This window comes from Taeniopygia guttata, chromosome 15, assembly GCF_048771995.1.
Source record: "Taeniopygia guttata chromosome 15, bTaeGut7.mat, whole genome shotgun sequence".
NCBI lineage: Eukaryota > Metazoa > Chordata > Aves > Passeriformes > Estrildidae > Taeniopygia > Taeniopygia guttata.
The window spans coordinates 3,982,723-3,999,999 of NC_133040.1; the positions used below are offsets into that span (position 1 = coordinate 3,982,723).

The 17,277-nt window shown below is 52.3% G+C and overlaps 1 protein-coding gene across 6 annotated transcripts in view; it reads right to left on the reverse strand.

Annotated features, from left to right (window-relative positions):
- Positions 1 to 17,277, reverse strand: part of SRRM4 (serine/arginine repetitive matrix 4) — an 82,976-nt gene that overhangs the window by 23,006 nt on the left and 42,693 nt on the right. For 5 of the 6 annotated variants that reach the window (XM_072936039.1, XM_072936038.1, XM_030285325.4 and 2 more), the window contains 3 exons: positions 4,443 to 4,589; positions 2,187 to 2,267; positions 1,008 to 1,079 (listed from right to left, as the gene is read on the reverse strand). In XM_072936039.1, the coding sequence (XP_072792140.1) occupies positions 1,008 to 1,079; positions 2,187 to 2,267; positions 4,443 to 4,589 (300 nt within the window). The remainder of the gene's footprint in view (positions 1 to 1,007; positions 1,080 to 2,186; positions 2,268 to 4,442; positions 4,590 to 17,277) is intronic. The other variant, XM_030285324.4, reaches the window with a different exon arrangement.

Consider the following 17,277-nt stretch of genomic DNA (forward strand, 5'->3'; position numbering starts at 1 on the left):
GGGGCTGTGAGATTGCCTCTGGAAAAGTCACTTGGGGTCTGTAGCTGAAATGCTACCAGGTGTCTGGAAAAAAACCTCCACTGGTCACTAATCCTGAATGGTTCTTATCATGCTGTCTCATGAGACCAGCTCCAGCTTATCCTCGGCTTGCAGGGGCATAAATGGCTACCAAAGGTTCAAAGCCAGAGTCTCTGACCCAGGACTTCCATCAGGAGATGGCACCCACAAAAGAGCATAAGAATTCCTCCTTGGGAATAAAGTGTTTTAAAGGAGCCCCTATATCCTTGTCTCTCCTTCTCCCTTGCTCTTCTTTGGAGATTCAAGCTCAACTTTTCACCCTGTTATCCACTTTTGGTAGCTTCTCTCTTTGGTTCAATATATTATAAATACATGAACCTTCTTAGGGAGATGGAATCCACTGTTCTTGTCAAATATTGGTTTAACAGCTGAGAGAAAACAGTGACATATTTGCAATTTTAAAATTTAATCATGCTCTTTGAATTAAAAATGGACTTCAGAAGGGGAAGGTGGAAACAGTCACTGGGGCTGGGAGAGGAGACTGGGATGTGGGTGTGGGGAGCTGGTCTGAGTCTTTTTCTGGTCCTGACACTCTCTGCAGGCTGGAGAGGAAGAGATGGGGACCAGCACAAGCCCTGAGCACTGACCCATTGGCATTCCAGAGGGTGGACACACGTGAATAGGACAGCAAGGACAGCAGGCTGAGGCTCCACAGACCTCACAGTGATTTTATTTGCCCACCTCTGTGTCCCCACATCCCAACAGTTCATGTTTCTCTGTTTGCACTGGGTGGACACCCTATTCCATGCCCTCCTAGCCCAGAGGGACTCCAGCTATGCCTCCCCTTGGCTGCCCAGGGCTCAGAGATCCTCATACCTCTCTGTCCACTGGGACCAACAGCTGCCCAAGGCAGCAGTGTCTTCCACCCCTTCTCCAAACCCCCAACAGCCATTGCCAGCGGGGAATTACATTTTCAAGGAAAAAAATACCTGTTTCTTTTTCGCTTCTTGGAGCTTTTCTTCTTCTTCTTCTTCACAGGTGAAGGGCTGTAGGAGGGAGACCTGAGGGGGGCAGAGAGGCATTAGGGACCGCAGGGCTGCTCACAGCCATGCTGGCCACCCCAACACTCACCCCACCACCAGCAGCATCTCCAGGGCAGAGAGTGGCTGGGGGCTCCTGGCAGGAGCAGGATGAGCCCAGGGATGGACCCAGGGATGAGCCTCAACCCAGCTCTGCTGCCCCGAGGGGAGGGCACGAAGATGGAAGCACTTCCCTGGGCTGTGGAACCCCCAGGCCCTCATACCTCCATCTTACACAGACCCAGCTCACACTCAGTTGAGAGCTGCAATCCCCTCCTGCCCCACACAGTGCCATGGCCACCCTCACATCCTTCACCAACCCTTTCCCCTCACACCGAGGGCTGCCCTATCACCGCCATGGCTCCCCCATGACGCTCTTCCCTCACACTGAGGGCTGCCCTGCCCATCCCCTCACACCACCATGGCTCCCTCATGACCCTCTTCCCTCAAACCCAGCCAAGGGCTGCCCTGCCTGTTCCTTCACACTGCCATGGCTCCCTCATGATGCTCTTCCCTCACACTGAGGGCTGCCCTGCCCATCCCCTCACACCGCCATGGCTCCCTCATGATGCTCTTCCCTCACACTGAGGGCTGCCCTGCCCATCCCCTCACACCGCCATGGCTCCCTCATGATGCTCTTCCCTCACACTGAGGGCTGCCCTGCCCATCCCCTCACACCGCCATGGCTCCCTCATGATGCTCTTCCCTCACACTGAGGGCTGCCCTGCCCATCCCCTCACACCGCCATGGCTCCCTCATGACGCTCTTCCCTCACACCGAGGGCTGCCCTGCCCATCTCCTCACACCGCCATGGCTCCCTCATGATGCTCTTCCCTCACACTGAGGGCTGCCCTGCCCATCTCCTCACACCTCCATGGCTCCCTCATGATGCTCTTCCCTCACACCGAGGGCTGCCCTGCCCATCTCCTCACACCGCCATGGCTCCCTCATGACCCTCTTCCCTCACACCCAGCCAAGGGCTGCCCTGCCCATCTCCTCACGCTGCCATGGCTCCCTCATGACCCTCTTCCCTCACACCCAGCCAAGGGCTGCCCTGCCTGTCCCTTCACGCCGCCATGGCTCCCTCACCTCCTTCGCTTCTTGCGGCCAGATTTCTTTTTCTTCTTCTTCCCCCGAGCTGGCAGTGGCCGCTCCACATCGCACGAAGGGCTGAGGATGGGGGACAAGATCCAATAAACATTAAAAATAATAAAAATAAACCCTGAGGTGGCTCACATGGGACTGTCTGGCATCCCCGCCTCAGGGATGTGGGGCAGCAAGGTCAGTGTTCATGGTGGGCCAAGGGTGGGGGTGTTGCCTCATTACTCTCTAACGAATTAATTCATCACAGTTTAAACAAACTGTCTAATAGAGATATAACAAGACAGTTCCCCCACAGCAATGCTGATTATTTAAAACATGTTTGCTGAGGTTAACGACTCCAAAACAGATTTATAGGTTTTGTTGCTCTTTGTAAATATGCTTTAAATAATTAATTGGCATTTAATTTGCATACAGTAATTATTGCAACCAGATGCATCTAACTATAATAAAGACTTGACATGTGTTAAGTAGCAATTGATTAGAAATATATATGTATTTATTGAGACACTACGGTAATTGAAGGAGATATGCATCTCTTACACAGTTGTTAAACCTTGAAAATAAACCCTCCTGCAAATTAATTTCTTCTTTAAACATATGATGCTGAATTGTGTTATGTTTCAATGAAAAGCAAATACCGTGGTTAATTAATTCAGAGCATTGGGCTGAAAAAAATGACAGATACTCTGTGGCTACTCATTAGCTAAAGCAAATGCTTGTAAAGACAGAGGCAGCTGGTGGTAGCCTGATGGCATCCCTAAATCAGCCCAAATCAGCCATGTGGATCTCCAAACAGATCCACAGGGTCACTCTGAATTCCCAAATGGATAAAGGACCAAGGTTTGAGCGGGTACAGAGAGCTCCCCAGGGCCTCTGATAAATCACTGAGGGTGCTGGGTTTGTGCCTCAGCTTCCCCGCTTCTCATCCTGCCCCTGGGAATAGCCAGGAGCAAGGAATGGGTGGAAGCAGCCCCATGGCTGGATAATGCTGTGAGATCTTCACTACAGAAACGGGCCAAAAATTGAGCAGTTTTCTGCAGCAAGAACAAACATTATTGCTAATGAAAGTCCTAATGCAGAGCAAACGACACTTTGCGGGGGGGACACTCAGACTCCAGCGCCCCTCAACACTTGATCATCCAGGGCTTGAATTACCACTGAAATTACACTATCATAAAAACTCGATTGCTTACTGCTTTTAACACACTTTGGGAAAAAAAAAAAAAAGTTCTGCAAAATGAAATTGCAGGCTAATGCTTCAGTTGTGAGCTGTGAATAATGAGTGCTTCTGGTGCAGTAAATCCAGTGTGCAAGCACAGCATGGCCCCATGGAGCACCCACATCCTGCTCCTCCTACGGATTTCATGGATCAGCAACAGCACCATGAGAGGATGTGGCACACCTCGGGCTCAGTGGCCCTTCTACCTCAATGTAGACAGAAATAATGCATTTTCCAGGATGTCTCATTGTCACTAAGCTCAGACACCTGCCCAAAAACACCCAGGGACACAGCTGGGCACCACTACCGGAGAGCAGGGAGCAACATCTGACCATGCAGCCACGGGCGGTTTCTGCAGAGCCCTTCTCCCTCTCCCCAGATAAAGGCTTTTGTCTTTGATGTGGCAGCTTTCTCCCTTGCACTGATCTGACTTCAATTGTTCCTCCACGATTATAATCAAAGTCTAATTAAAAGTGTGCTTTAGATTATTGTTGTGGTTGGCCTGAAATCTGAAGATATGAAATGTGCTTTCTTGCTCTCTTTCCAGCATCTTTAACTGAACGGAGAGGCTTTAATCCCAGAGGCGGTTGAGCAGGCAGGGCTCAGAGACCCCAGCTGCTTCATTTACAGCGTTTCATTCATTTTTCTCCTCTCAAGTGGTCAGGGACTAACGACAAGCTGATAACGAGGCTGTGTCCTAATGAAGGCAGTGCTGCTGAGCTGATCTAGCATGGGGAGAGGGGAATTGCTGAGGGCGATTCCCAGCAGACCTGGTAGTGCAGAGGAGTGCTGGCAGGTCTTGGAAGACTCTGTAGGAGGCTGTAAGAGCAAGCCCTGGAGTAGAAACGAACTGCATGTTTGTCCCTGCAAACTCACACAGGGATTTCATGCCATTGCACACATTTTTTGGGCACACACTGAGCCAGTGAAGCCACCCCCAGCTCTCACAGACCCCATCCACGGATACTTCCCGTGCCAGCCCCGTGTCCCAGGGTGGCCCCGCTGCCAGCCCTGGCTCCTACCTGCGTGACCTGCGGTGGGCATGGTCCCGTCTGTCCCTCCCCTTGGCACAGCCATTGGTGCTGGTGGGCTCCCTGACCACGCAGCTGCTCAGCTTCTCGGGCCGTCTGTCCTCCGCAGGGTACGGCAGGCAGCTGAGCGTCCCACTGCTGGGGCAAGAGGTGACAAAGAGCTATCAGGAGCTGTCCCCACGTCCTGGGGAATCTCCTTTCCCTTTTGCAGGCAGGAGCTGTGCAGCTGTGAAGGAGAGCTGCAGGTTTCTCTCAGCTCTGCGGTGGGAAGTGCTCCCAGAGGCTCTGGAATGCCCCGTTCCCAAGCCAAGCTGCACCCCAGCCCAGGCATGCCGTGCTCACTGAGGTGCCACGAGCATGGTGCAGCCAAGGAGCGACTGGACAGCACAGGGCCAGATCCAATCCAGTGGGAAAGAATAACAGGAGCCAGTCAGGACATCTTCACCTATATTGTGGGGTTTAGATCACCAGCTCTGCAGAGACAGCACAGATTTTGCACTCTGATAGAAAAAAAAAAAAAAAAACCAACAAAAAACAGACCACCACAACCCTTTCCCATTTCAAATGTAGTTTTCCAAACCTGCTAATGCCTTGACAAAACCTTGCCACACATCCTCATCCTTGACTGGCAGGAAACTTCCTACAAAATAAGGTGCTGGGCTTGTGGATGCACCTGGTCCTGCTGACAGCTCAACTTTGAGAACCTGGGACAGGCCAGCAGAGTTAAGGGGAACCACCTGGGCCAGGTCAGTGCCTGCAAGAGCCCTGAGAGCTGGCAAGGAGCAGAGCAAAGGCAGGGAAAGCCTGGAGGGAGTGATTCCTAAGAAACACTGGGATTTGTGCAAGCTGAAATGGAGAAAAGAAGCCGCTGAATGGAGAAAACAAACCCAAACAAGGCTGCGTGCAGACACTCAGGAGGAAAGTAAATAGGTTTCTAGGCCCTGCAGATATTTATTTCAAAGAATGAAAAGATTAATGAAAAGCCATAAACCATACCCAGCAGGGGTGCTGAAAATGCTGGGGTTTAGTGTCATCCAGAGCATTATGGACTAGATAAAGCAAACGTGGGCATGTCCAGGCCCAACCAGGCTGTGGGGTGATACCCTGAGTAGGCTGGGCTCAGCTGGCACTAGAAGTGTCCTCATTTTAAATCCAATCCCAGGACTGGGCTGTGGGTGCCACTTTAGGGTCAGCTCTGCAAAGCCCAGTGGCTGTGTCTGTCACCAGGCCTGCCTCCTCTCCTTGGAAAGCAACACTCTGGAGCTCTCAGGCCATGTGGATCCCACCAGAGCAGGGGGAGGCTGAGATGTGCCCCTGCCAGCCCTGCAGCCACAGTGGAAGATGCTTTGGCTTCAGAGACCACCACAGCCATCACACATGGGCTGTGGAGACAGGAACAAGGCCCAGGGCCAGGTGTGTGCTGCACATCTGGGGGTTAAGTGGGGACAAGAGGGTGGTTAAAGAGCAATGGCACGTTAAAAGAGCCCCAGTTAGGCATGGCCAGAGCCTTGCATGCCCCAGGAAACATCCTGCTGCCTGCCTCAGCCATGAATAACATTCCTTGGGGTTGGAATTGGCACAGGAGCACCTGCAGGAGGGTCACCCCTCTCTTCCCTACTCTGTTTTCTCTCAACAAGCATCCACTTTCTCTAACAGCCATCTCCTCCTTGAGGCCCATTTTGTAATGCCTTAACATTTAAAAATATGCACAGCCAAATAAAAGGGACAGAGATCAGTGTGGGGACGGTGGGTGAAATGTTTCTGGCCCAGAACATGCAGGAGGTCAATAGTCCCTCTTGCTTTAAAAAGTCTGTTTTTAATAAATCCCCCAGTTGCTTCCCAACATCTCCATTGTTTTTAACCATCCAGGAAGCTACATGGTTAATAATTTTCTGTGTGCCAGCTAATTGGCTTGTGGCCTTTCCCAAACCCCTTTTAAGAACAACCTTCTGAGGCTCAATCATTAGGATCAATTAAAAACATCCCCCAATTAATGACCTGTGCAAAGTCTGAGCTGGATGCACTCCAGCAGCAGAGGCAGGAGGGATCCTCCCCAGGCTGGCAGCGGGCTGGAACACCACTGCCAGGACCTGGACACATCCGTGTTCACCCAACCTCTAATGGGATTTCCAGGTCCTGGGGCTAAAACATATTGGCCTCGAGGCAATCAAGGACTCCTGTCCTGCAACGTGCCAGGAGCCATTTCTTCTGGGCTTGGGAGTAATTATTGATGGAAATAATTATTCTCTGATTCCATCAAAGGCTGGCTTCCATTCAACCAAATGTTCTCCTCTGATGGATGCTGAGAGTCACTAATGCTTTAAACTGGCTGGTAATCCCCTGGCGTGGTGCTCCATAGACATTGATTGAATATATATATATATATATATATATATATATATATATATAAAACACTTTCTTTTCTTATTGTCTTTCGTGTCTTTCATGACTGATATAAAAGTGATGCAGTTTGGTGTGAATGATCTCTGTGGCCTCAAAGGAGGGATTATCACACCTTCCCTGCTGTTTGTGCCTGCAGCAGAAAAGAAGAAGCCTCTGTGGGTGTTTTTTCTGGAGCTGGCCCAGGGAGAGCAGCGGGGATGCTCAGCAGGATGCTGCTGGGAGCACGGGACTTACTCAGCCCAGGGGCTGTGCCAGAGGAGGCAGGAAGAAGAGGAGAAGGAGGGATGCCCTGCTGGGGAGGCAGCACTGCTCCAGCACTCCTAGTGAGGAGCATGGCCTCTCTCCCCAGTGTGCTGGTTGCATGTTTGTCCCTAAGAATGCACTCACTCCTGGCCATGGGCAGTCAGACCCGGACAAGGCAGCTGCCCACCCATCCCACCTGCCCTCCAAGCTTCTCCATTTCCACTTGGCAATTCAATCACTTGCACTCGTTTTTCTTTTCCCTTTCTTTCTCCTGTGCAGCAATCCAGCCTATCCATCAGACCTGTCCAGAAGCAGCACAGCTGCTCCTGATGGGAGATCCCCCACACTAGGGCACCTTTGGGCTGCCTGCCACCCACTCAGTGCTGAACATGCCCTGTGCAACCACCCACCACAGCAGGCTCATCCTGTCCCTTCCCATTCCAGTGGTGTCTTGTCCAGGAAGGGGTTTTGGGCTCATGGTAAATTTTGCCAATGCCGCAGTGGCTGGAAGAGAAGCAGCAGGCACGCAGTGCCCTCAACTCTCTACCAGCACAAGCCTCACAGCCCAGCTTGCCCACCTGCACACTGTGGTGTCAGATTTGGGCTCTCACATGTATTCCCTCCCTTAACAGAATGTGTTGGCAGCAGAGGGTCATGATCTATTGCCTACCCCAATACAAATAATGCAGGAAAGGTCACTGGTGGGAAGGAACCCAAACATTCCTTATTTGAAGGCAGATGAAACCACCATAAACCACTATGGCCACAGGGAGAAGGGATGGGTGGCTCTTTGCTGCTGGCAGTGCCCTGAGGCCAACCCACTCTGCCTCCCTTGCCTGGGGAAGGGATGTCACCCCCAGTGTGTGGGGATACCATGGAGACCAGTTAATGACTGCCCTTGCCCACAGGCAGGTCCTGGCACTGCCCACAGAGGACGGGACAAAGGCACAAAGCGTTTGCTGCCTCAGGGAGCAAACTCCCAAGCCATGCCCATCCCTCCATCCTGGGCTGCCATGGCCAAATGCCATCTCATCAGGCCATGAAGTGTGGCACTTGGTGACACACACTGCTCGGGGAGATGAGCCCAGTGACACCCGTGTCCCCCAGCCCCGCAGTGACAGCAGCCAGGGGGGTTTGCTGTGCACTTGGCATTCCCTGGGTGCTGCCATCCCGGGCACTGCCCTCCCCTGCCCACAGGCTCCCGTGTCCCAGCCCAGCTCCCCTGGCCCTGAGCTGTCTCCTGCCACAAACCTTCCATCAATCAGCCTTTTTCCCCGCAGTAACTCATCTCAAGAGGAGACAAAAGCAGGAAAATTGTCTCCCTAGTGACTGACAGGGGAGACAATTCAGCTGCCAGACCGTGGCACCAGACCATCTCCCCAATCAATTGGTTGTCCCTCACCTCCATGGGATGGACCCCAGCAGTTCCAGCCATCAGTGGCCTTGTGCAGCCCCTGTGTCCTTCCCAGCTGCCCTGCAAGCAGCAGTGTAAGCAAACTGGGGCTGGACCATGCTAACCAAGCAGGTTTTGGGGCATTTTTTATCCTTTATTTTCCTTTGCACATGCAGCTGGTTTGGGTGCTGGATGCATAAGCACTTCAGAGGCCCTGGGCACTGAGTGCTCTTGGCAGACCTGCACTGGCAGCACTTCCAAGGTCAGAAGATTTGGGATAGGCAATACAGAAACTTTACTACATTCTCTGCTTCAGCCCTAGCTGGCTTCATGTTCCCATCATCTCTACACCCCTCAGTGAAAAGGCAGGAGCAACTTCAGCCAAGCAAACCCCCCAGACAAAAAAGGCTAAAACATCTCTGATGAGCCTAAAAGCTGTGAATGTTTCACTGGCATTACATGATGAAGGATGGACACCTTGCCTGGAACTGGGAACATCAGGACATGGCATCCTGAGGGGAGGCTGGAGAAACTCCTGTGCCTGTAGTTGCTTGCACCAGGGATGCTCTTGCCATTTCTCCTGAGTAACATGCAAAAAGTGCATGGACAGGTGACAGAATATCCCATCCTTCCTCTCCTTTCCTCACCTGGAGGTTTTGGCTGTGCAAGAGAGGGCAGTGGTGGGCCAGGATCCCGCTCTCCCACATCCCTGCACTCTGCCACAGCCACATCACATGTGCTTCTGCCCTGGACTCTAGTGAGGGTGATCTGAGCCTCTCAAAGCATTTCTAAAATCCACCCTTTGGGCTGAGAAGCCTTTTGGCACTGGCAAAATGAGCCTGTGATTTTCTCTTTCTGGGTTTATCTGATTGCAAAAGAAAATGATCAGACCATTCCCTTGTCCCCCAACAAGGAGGGGGCAGAAAGACTGTTGTAAAGACATTTCCCAGCAAAAACTCCAGCAGATGTGTTTATGTAAAGCTCTTTGAAATATGCACTAAAAATACCTCTTCAAAATTAGGAGATGGGGAATATTGTGAGTGCTTCCCACAAGCACACACATACACACACAAACACCCATGGCAGGTTCTTTGCCCACCTCATTCAGCCCGTTATTATTAGTGCAGCAGGAGCCCTGCAGTTTGTTATTGAAAATTATAATAGCAAATCACCGAGATATTTTCCTTGATTACACAGACTCCAAGCCAGTTCAATTTTAATCTTCTCCCTGCTATTTTTTTCTGTGTATCAGCAGAGGCACCAGCTGCAGAAAGCCACGTGGGTTTCTTGAGGCAGTTCAAACGCACAAGAGAAACACAATTCTGTACTATACATTTTTCATAAGATTTTTGCCAGTTGTGATTCTCCTCCCCCTCCTGCTCCTGGGAACCCTGTGTCCTGGCACAAGCCTGGATGTGGCTCCTTTTCCTTCTTGCACTGCAGAAAGGTTTAAGGAATATTCTCAGCACATCCCGGGCCAAAAAAGCAGCTTGGCTCTTTCTTTTCCAGCAGTTGATTTACTATGCATGGGTGGATCAGAACAGAGGAGCTTCCCTGCTGGAAGAGGTCATGGTGGCAGCGCAGGATCAGTGCCAGATGCTCCGGGGGATGCTGAGGTGGCAGCCCACGGGGAGGGCTCTGTCCTGGGCACCAGCTGGCAGCAGCTCCTGCTCTGCAGCAGGGGATGGACAATCCCTGCAGAGGGAAAACTCCACGGGGGAAAGCCTCTGTGAATCACCTTCTTAGGCAGGGTCAGGCACGAGGGTGAGCCTCTCCCTGCTCCCCACAGCTCGGTCTCCTCCTCCCCAGGAGCCCCATCCTGTCCCCCTTCCTTCCCGAGCACCTTGCAGGGCTCAGTGTCCCTTTCCCTCGCTGCCAGTGACCCAGGGTGGCTCTGCTGACTGCCTGCCAGCGACAACAGCGAGAAACCTGAGGAATATGGCACATGGTCACATTATTTCTAAAGAAAACCTGGACTGCTGCCCCATCTCGAATGGTTTCTACGGCATCTTGAGCCTCCCACGCTGCCGGCTCGGAGGTCCCTGCGGAGCTTCCTGCCCGTCAGCACCTGCACACTGCCAGGCCAGGCTTGCTCTCAGGGGGACAATCCTGTGCCTTTGCTGTCCTCAAATCCTCCTCCTTAGACAAACACCCTGCAGGTTCCCATGTCTGTACAGGAGCCAGTTTTCTCCTCCATCAGGAAATATGACGAGAGGAGCTTTGGCTGTTTCAGGTGCCCACAAATGCAGACGAAAGTGCTGACATGCTGCCCCATGGCACAGCAATCTGGCACATCCCTGGTCCATGTTTTGGGGCTCCTGGGTGACCCAGAGGCCTGGGGCTGAGAGTTTGTGCTAAATCACACCACTGTCCTACAGCCACTCTCCTCCCAGGTGGCCCCAAACCACACTCCTGGCTCCTTCCCTTGCCATCACCCCCAGGCAGCCTGCAGCAGCCATGAAGGGGGTGAGCTGACAGCCAGGCATGAGGGCAACCTGAAACAGCCCTTGCAGAGCTTGTGATTAGGCAAAGTCTGCATCTGAGCTCACGTTTCCCATTAAACACTTGTCCACAAGCAGCACAGGGCAAAACCAAGCTGGGCAAAGGTCAGGACCAAGGAGCTGGGAGGGAGCAGCTGTGGTTGGGCACTTCTCAACACAGCACGGGGAGCCAGGAGCTGAGGGTGATGCTTAATGCTTTAGGAAGGGTTTAACATAAAAGTGAACTCATGGGTGTCCTAGAAAATAAGTGCCTTGGCACTACCTGCAGTATGGTCAGGCTGGAGGGCACCTTCACCCAAGGGGCTGCACAGTGCCAGCCTCAGCTCCTGGGACCAGCAGATGTGCCTGCTCCCCCCATCAAACCCCACGTTATTTGGCATGGCAAATAGCAGTGAAATAGTGAATTTGCCAATAACAACTCGTTACATTTTAATCAATTAGGGAATTGTAAGCACACAGTTACCCACAGCTCCTGGGAGCACTGAGAGATCACTTTAAAAATGAATTAGTAATTAGGCACTTTGGAAGCAGCAAGGAGAAGATGGCTGGAGAAGATCCACTTGGCAGCAATGCTTTCTTTGCCACTCACATAAAGTTTTTCCTCCTCTCCCTTAATTTTCTTCCTTTGAATTGTCAGTGGAAAATGGGAGAACACACTGGAGGTCCCAGCACTCAGGTAACTCCAAGAACACAACCTGTTCATGCAGCTGCCTCCTGCCTGCAGAGCTGTCCTGGAAATGCCTCTGGGTGAGGCTCTCAGCTGCCCCATCCATCCACCCAGGCTGGGGACAGGGACACTTGGTCACCAGGTGCTGTTCATAAACCAGCTCCATGTGTCAGAACACAGGCACGGTGCTCACTACAGAACAGTGATTCCCAAGGGCTCAGATTGAAATGACTCCAACATTAAAAAATGCTCAGCAACCCCCAGGACAGACCCAGGTATGCAGCCAAATGGATGTCCCCAGCCAGGGCATCACCTGCAATGATCCCAGCCCAGCAAGGGATGTGGAAAGTGGACTTTAAACTCCCACCCTCACTTGCTGACAGGGGCTTTTTATGGCCAGAAAGGCCCTTTGCCTCCCTGTGTGTGCAGTGACAGCTGAGCTGGGAAGCTCCTAAACTGCAGCTTCATGGCTGGGAGTGTTTGGTTTGACTCCAATCCTCTTTCTCTGTAACATCCCCTGGTCCTGTGGGAAAAACCTCAGTGGTCAGGCTGCCTGTTCAGGAAGAACTGGTGAAGAGGTTTTGAGTAAAGGAGAGTTTCTGGAAGGGAAGACAGAGACTTTTCTCCTCCCACTGTGCTCCAAGGAGGAAAAGGTTGGTATAGCTGTGCCATCCCTGCCGCACACAGGGCTGCAGGGTGCTCTGTGCTGTGGGAGTCAGAGCCAGAAAGAAACCTCCTGTCTGCTCTCAGGTCCCCAACCATCCACACCACCCTGCAACTTTGGACATTGTTTTAAATCATCCCAAAAAAGAAAAAAGGGGACATTTGTCAGCTTGCTGCTTCCTAGGGGGAAGATTTGAAAGAGGCAGGTGAGTCTCCGTGGCAGACCCTGTCAGGATGGGCTGCAGAGAATCATTTCAGTTTCTATTCCATCCATCTTTAATTGGGTGTAATAATAATTTTATTGCTTGCTGGGATTTGTGAGGCTGAACTAATATTTGTAAAATGCTTTGCTATCCTCAGCTGAAAGGCAATCTAGAGTGGCAAAGCCCTGGTGTTATTCACATTTGGATAATCCAGAATTATTCATAAACAAAATCAAGATTATGCAAATATATTCATTAGTTCTCAGAATACCTCCAGGAAAATAGAGGAATTAGTTTTGTTAACAATTATGTATTATGTAAGTGTGTGTCTAAGCACGCACAGCCCTGGTGCTGGGGCACATTTACCTGGGACTCATCCCAGGATCCCAGAGGGCTGGAGAACAAAGGTTTGGCCTGTACAAAGCCACCACCTCAATTTTGGGATGTGCTGATGCCCCACAGCAAAGCACAGCACAGAGCCCTGTGCCCTGCCAGGGTCCCCCTGGCTGCCCTAGTGACACCCCTGGTATCCCCTCTGTACCCTCACAGGCAGCCCATGTGTGAGCACCATCACCTTATCCCCCCCAAACCAGCCTTCCCCACCCAAATCAGGGCTTTCACAGTACATGCAGGGCCAAGGGGCCCTGGATTTGGGGTCTGGAGGCAGCCCACTCACCCAGGGCCTGCCCTTTGTGCCCAGCACAAGCCCTCACACGATGCCAGCTTGTGCCCAGCCTGGCTTTCAGCAGTGTGTGACCATCTATTTGGGATGTGCTGGGAAACAGGAGATAAAGGTGCAGTGAAAATACTGCATGGTTTAATTAATGCCACATGCCTTTCACTCTATAGGTTGTGTGGATGGTTAATTATTTTTATAAAGAAAATAATTAGTCCCAATCAAGGCAGAAGCTCTCCAGAATTACAGCTCATTAACCGCTCTCACATTTTTCTGTTCTATAAAAAGTCATGTGGTGCTGATGAAGATTATAGACCCTTGGAATCAGCATTAAATACAAATTCAGACAGTGTTACCATCCTATTACCATCAACTGCATCGACTTGGCTTCGGTAATTGCAGCTGGAGATGAAGGGCAGGGATTTCTGCTCCTCACAGTCTCTGAAACAAGCACCCTGCCCATCAGTTTGCTGCAAACAATGTGACACCGAGCCCTGACTTGGCTGAGTGCAGCCCTGAGGAGATGACAGCCACCAAAGAGAGAGAGAAAAGCTTTGCTGGCCATGTGCAGATGAGGAATGCTCAGGTTTGGTTCAGTTTCTCTTTGCAGTGGGGCTGCTCCTGGACACAGCAGGAAGCACCCTGAATCTGCCCTGTGGCAAAGCCACCAGTCCAGCGGAGGCAAAGGGCCAGGAAATGCAGAGGGGACAAGGAAAAACCTTTCAGCAGTGGGATTATTTTCATGGGACTTGGAGAAAATAGGGCATGGGGGGATGCTCTTTGCAGGGATGGGGGAGCATCTGCAAGCATCTCCCTCTGGGCCGTGCTAGTCCAGGCACTGGTCCAATTCTATTGAACATGGCAGAGACCTCACTCAAAGCCTAATTGAAAGAAATCACAGCACATTAAAGGGAGTTCAGGTCAAATCAATACCAACATGCTGGGGAGGGTGAGAGGGGGGAGCAAGGCACTGGCTGAGTCCCAGTGCCAGCTCTGCAGGCAGGGCACAGGCTGTGGCCATGGGCTCCACTGCCTGCTTTTCCACCAAGGTGAGACCTGCTGTCCTCTGCTCTGTGCAGGACAAACCCAGCAGCAACGCAGGCTGAGGGCTGGCTGTGGCAGCCAGCAGTGGGGAGGGGTAGGGGAGCCACGGGTCCTTAGGATCCTGCTTTTTAGCTTCCATTAATCAGGGATGGATGTGCCCTGGGTGGCACTCATAGCCCGGAGAGCAGGCAGCCAGCACTCTGGACCACAAGCCTCCACTGCAAAATTAACCCACCCGTCCCCTGGCACATCTCCTGTGCCCAGAGCCCTTGAGCATCTGAGCCCTCTTATGGGGGATGGGGAAATTTGGGACTCTGGGTGGAAAAAAGCACTTGTGGTGAACTCCTGAGGCAATGGGGGAGTAACAACTGCCACAAGGCAGCACATAGCAGGAGCTAAACCTTCCACTGGCACATGCTGCCAGTGTTGTGCCTCCACACTCATGGTGAGGGCAGGGTTAGAGACAGGGACCCTGGCTGCCTGGATTCACCAGAACATCCAAAACCCCTCCAAAAGATATGAAGAACAACCTTCACCTTCACTGGCTCCTGACTCACGTGTGGGATGTGTTTGGGAGAGCACAAGAACTGGTCCAAAACCACACCAACAACTTCTCCAGCCACCAGACAGAACTGAATCCATGCATTTGGGGATGTTAGGGATCCTAGGGGAGATGCAGTCAACACATCCTGTGCCCTGCAGAGCTCAGCCCCACACAGGGACTGAGGAGGGGTCCCACTCCAGGGGCCAGAGGAGGTCACCAGGAGACCAAAATGAGGAGACACAGGGCACAGCTAGGCCCACAGCAGGTCAGGCTGCAAACCTCCCAGTTTCAGGGGTTACACCACAGCTCTCTTTGTTCCTTGTTCCTCCTCCACTGGCAGTGCCCACCCTAACCCCCTGCACCTCCCTCTCCGTGGCATTATCCCCCTTCCCCTCTGCTGTGCTGGCCCTGCACCATCACCCTCTAACCCTGCCAAGGCGTGGCTGGGGGGCAGACAAAGGCAGGGATGGGGTGGAGATAAGGGATAACCACAGCAGCTGCCCCACACACAGGGAAGGGCAGGTGACTCCTGACAAATTTTGTTGTTTTGGGGTTTTGTTTTCTGTAAGTTGGCAGTCTTGGAATTTTATGAAGAATAAAACCCCTATCCCTTCTAAGAAGTGCTGAAGCCAGTTGTCTTGTTTGTCCCCTGACCAAGCTGAGCAGAGGGATTTGAAGAGGGCAAATATGAAATAAGTTCTCTCAGTTGAAGCACCAGCCTCAGGAGTAGATCTGCCCAAATCCCAAACTGCCTCTTGCACCCTCTCGGCCCCAGCATGTCCATGCCCTGGCAGAGCAGGGCTCCTCTGCTGGCTGCAGCTGATGGAGCTGTGGAGAATAAGTTCTGTCATATGTACATGCTCTTACAGATTGGTGTTACACTTGCACAGCTTTGGTGGGCAGGGGATTGTGCAGCAGCTCCAGCTGACCCACAGATTAATGCAGCAGGAGCTCTTTAACTGTGAAATCTATCTTAATGCAAAAATATTTCTCTTGCTGGGCAGTAGCTAATTCTTCATCCTGATGGTAATGTAGCCCAAATCCCTGCCTCCTGCCCCACTCTGTTCCAGTGCCCTCCAACACACGTGGGACCAGAGATAAATTCAATACAGCCAAACCTTTGCCAAAGTGCTGTGAAGTTCCAGCGGGATGATGCACTGCTGGAATTTGATGTTAGTGGCAGTACAAACCCATTTTCTCACCACTGCCTGTGGGTCTCGGAGCACTTCAGCCACCCTGTGGGCTGTGAGACAGGCAGCTGACCCCAGCCCTGGAACCCAGCAGCACAGAGCCCCCACAGCCAGGGAGTCCCAGCCTCCCCTGCCCAGGGAGGAGAGAGAAGAGCAGCCCCACAGGCAGCAGGACCTGCCCACAGTGTCCCCTCTGCCCACCCAGGCACCCACCCAGGGGTGAACCAGGAGATGCCCCCGGCTGGGCTGGGCTCTCCTTCCATTAATGACGAGACATAAATTGACCATGCACAGTTAAACGGGTGCAGCCCCAGCCTCGCTGCCTCCATACCAGAGACTCATTTCAGCCCGCCTCAAACACCAGCACAGTTTTTAATAGAGTTTATTTTGCCACTTGCATTATTTTTTGTAAGCCCTTCCTGCAGTCCCTGCTGCGTTGGCAGGGAAAGTGTTCCCGCCGCGTGCGAAAGAAATGGCTATTTTTAAACTGCCCGTGTTTGTCAGCGCTTTCAGCTCGAGTGGCTGCTGGAGAAGCCAGTTTTGCAGCACCCGCTGTCCCGCAGAGGGTCGTGTGGCCTTTGCCAGGAGATGGTGGCACAGACGTGGGCACTGTGCCTGGCCATGCTGGGGGGGTGATGGTCCAGCCCCCTCATCCCTGGTGTGTGCCAGATCCACACCAAAGCCCTGTTCTGGATGCTGTGCTGCTGGGAGCCACCAATCCCACCAGATTTCAGGCAGCACCACCTCTGTGCCTTTGCAGACACCTATGAAATCATCAAGCAAAGCTGCAAACACGAGCTGGCTCCCGGGATTTGGCCTTTCTCCCTGTCCTTTGCTGGGAATGCCAAAGGGCTCCAATCCAGGCATCAAACCCAGGCCTGTTTTCCAGCTGATGGCACCACCAGGGATTCGGGCCAGAGGAGGACCCGAGGAGGCAGGAGCTGTGTGGGTCACAGAGATGAACTGTAGGTCACTGCAGACCCAGGCTCAGAGCAGCAAAGAGCCTCTGGGGGCTCGTGCCAGAGCAGGGGCTGAGGCAAAAGCCCTGGCACCCTCTGCAGCTGAAACATAGGTGGGATTTTCCGGCCTGGGTCAGGCTTTGCAGTGATGAAGAGGTTTCAGTGCCCACAGGTAGAAAATGAAAAAATAAAAAAGGAAAAAAAAGAAAAAAAAAAAAAGAGAGAAAAGGAAAGGGTGGTCATGCATGAAATGATTTCATTTCAGTGACACGGGGGTTGCATTTGATAAGTCCAGCTTATGGAGAACTGGAGGTATGGAAAGGTACGGCCACCAGCCATG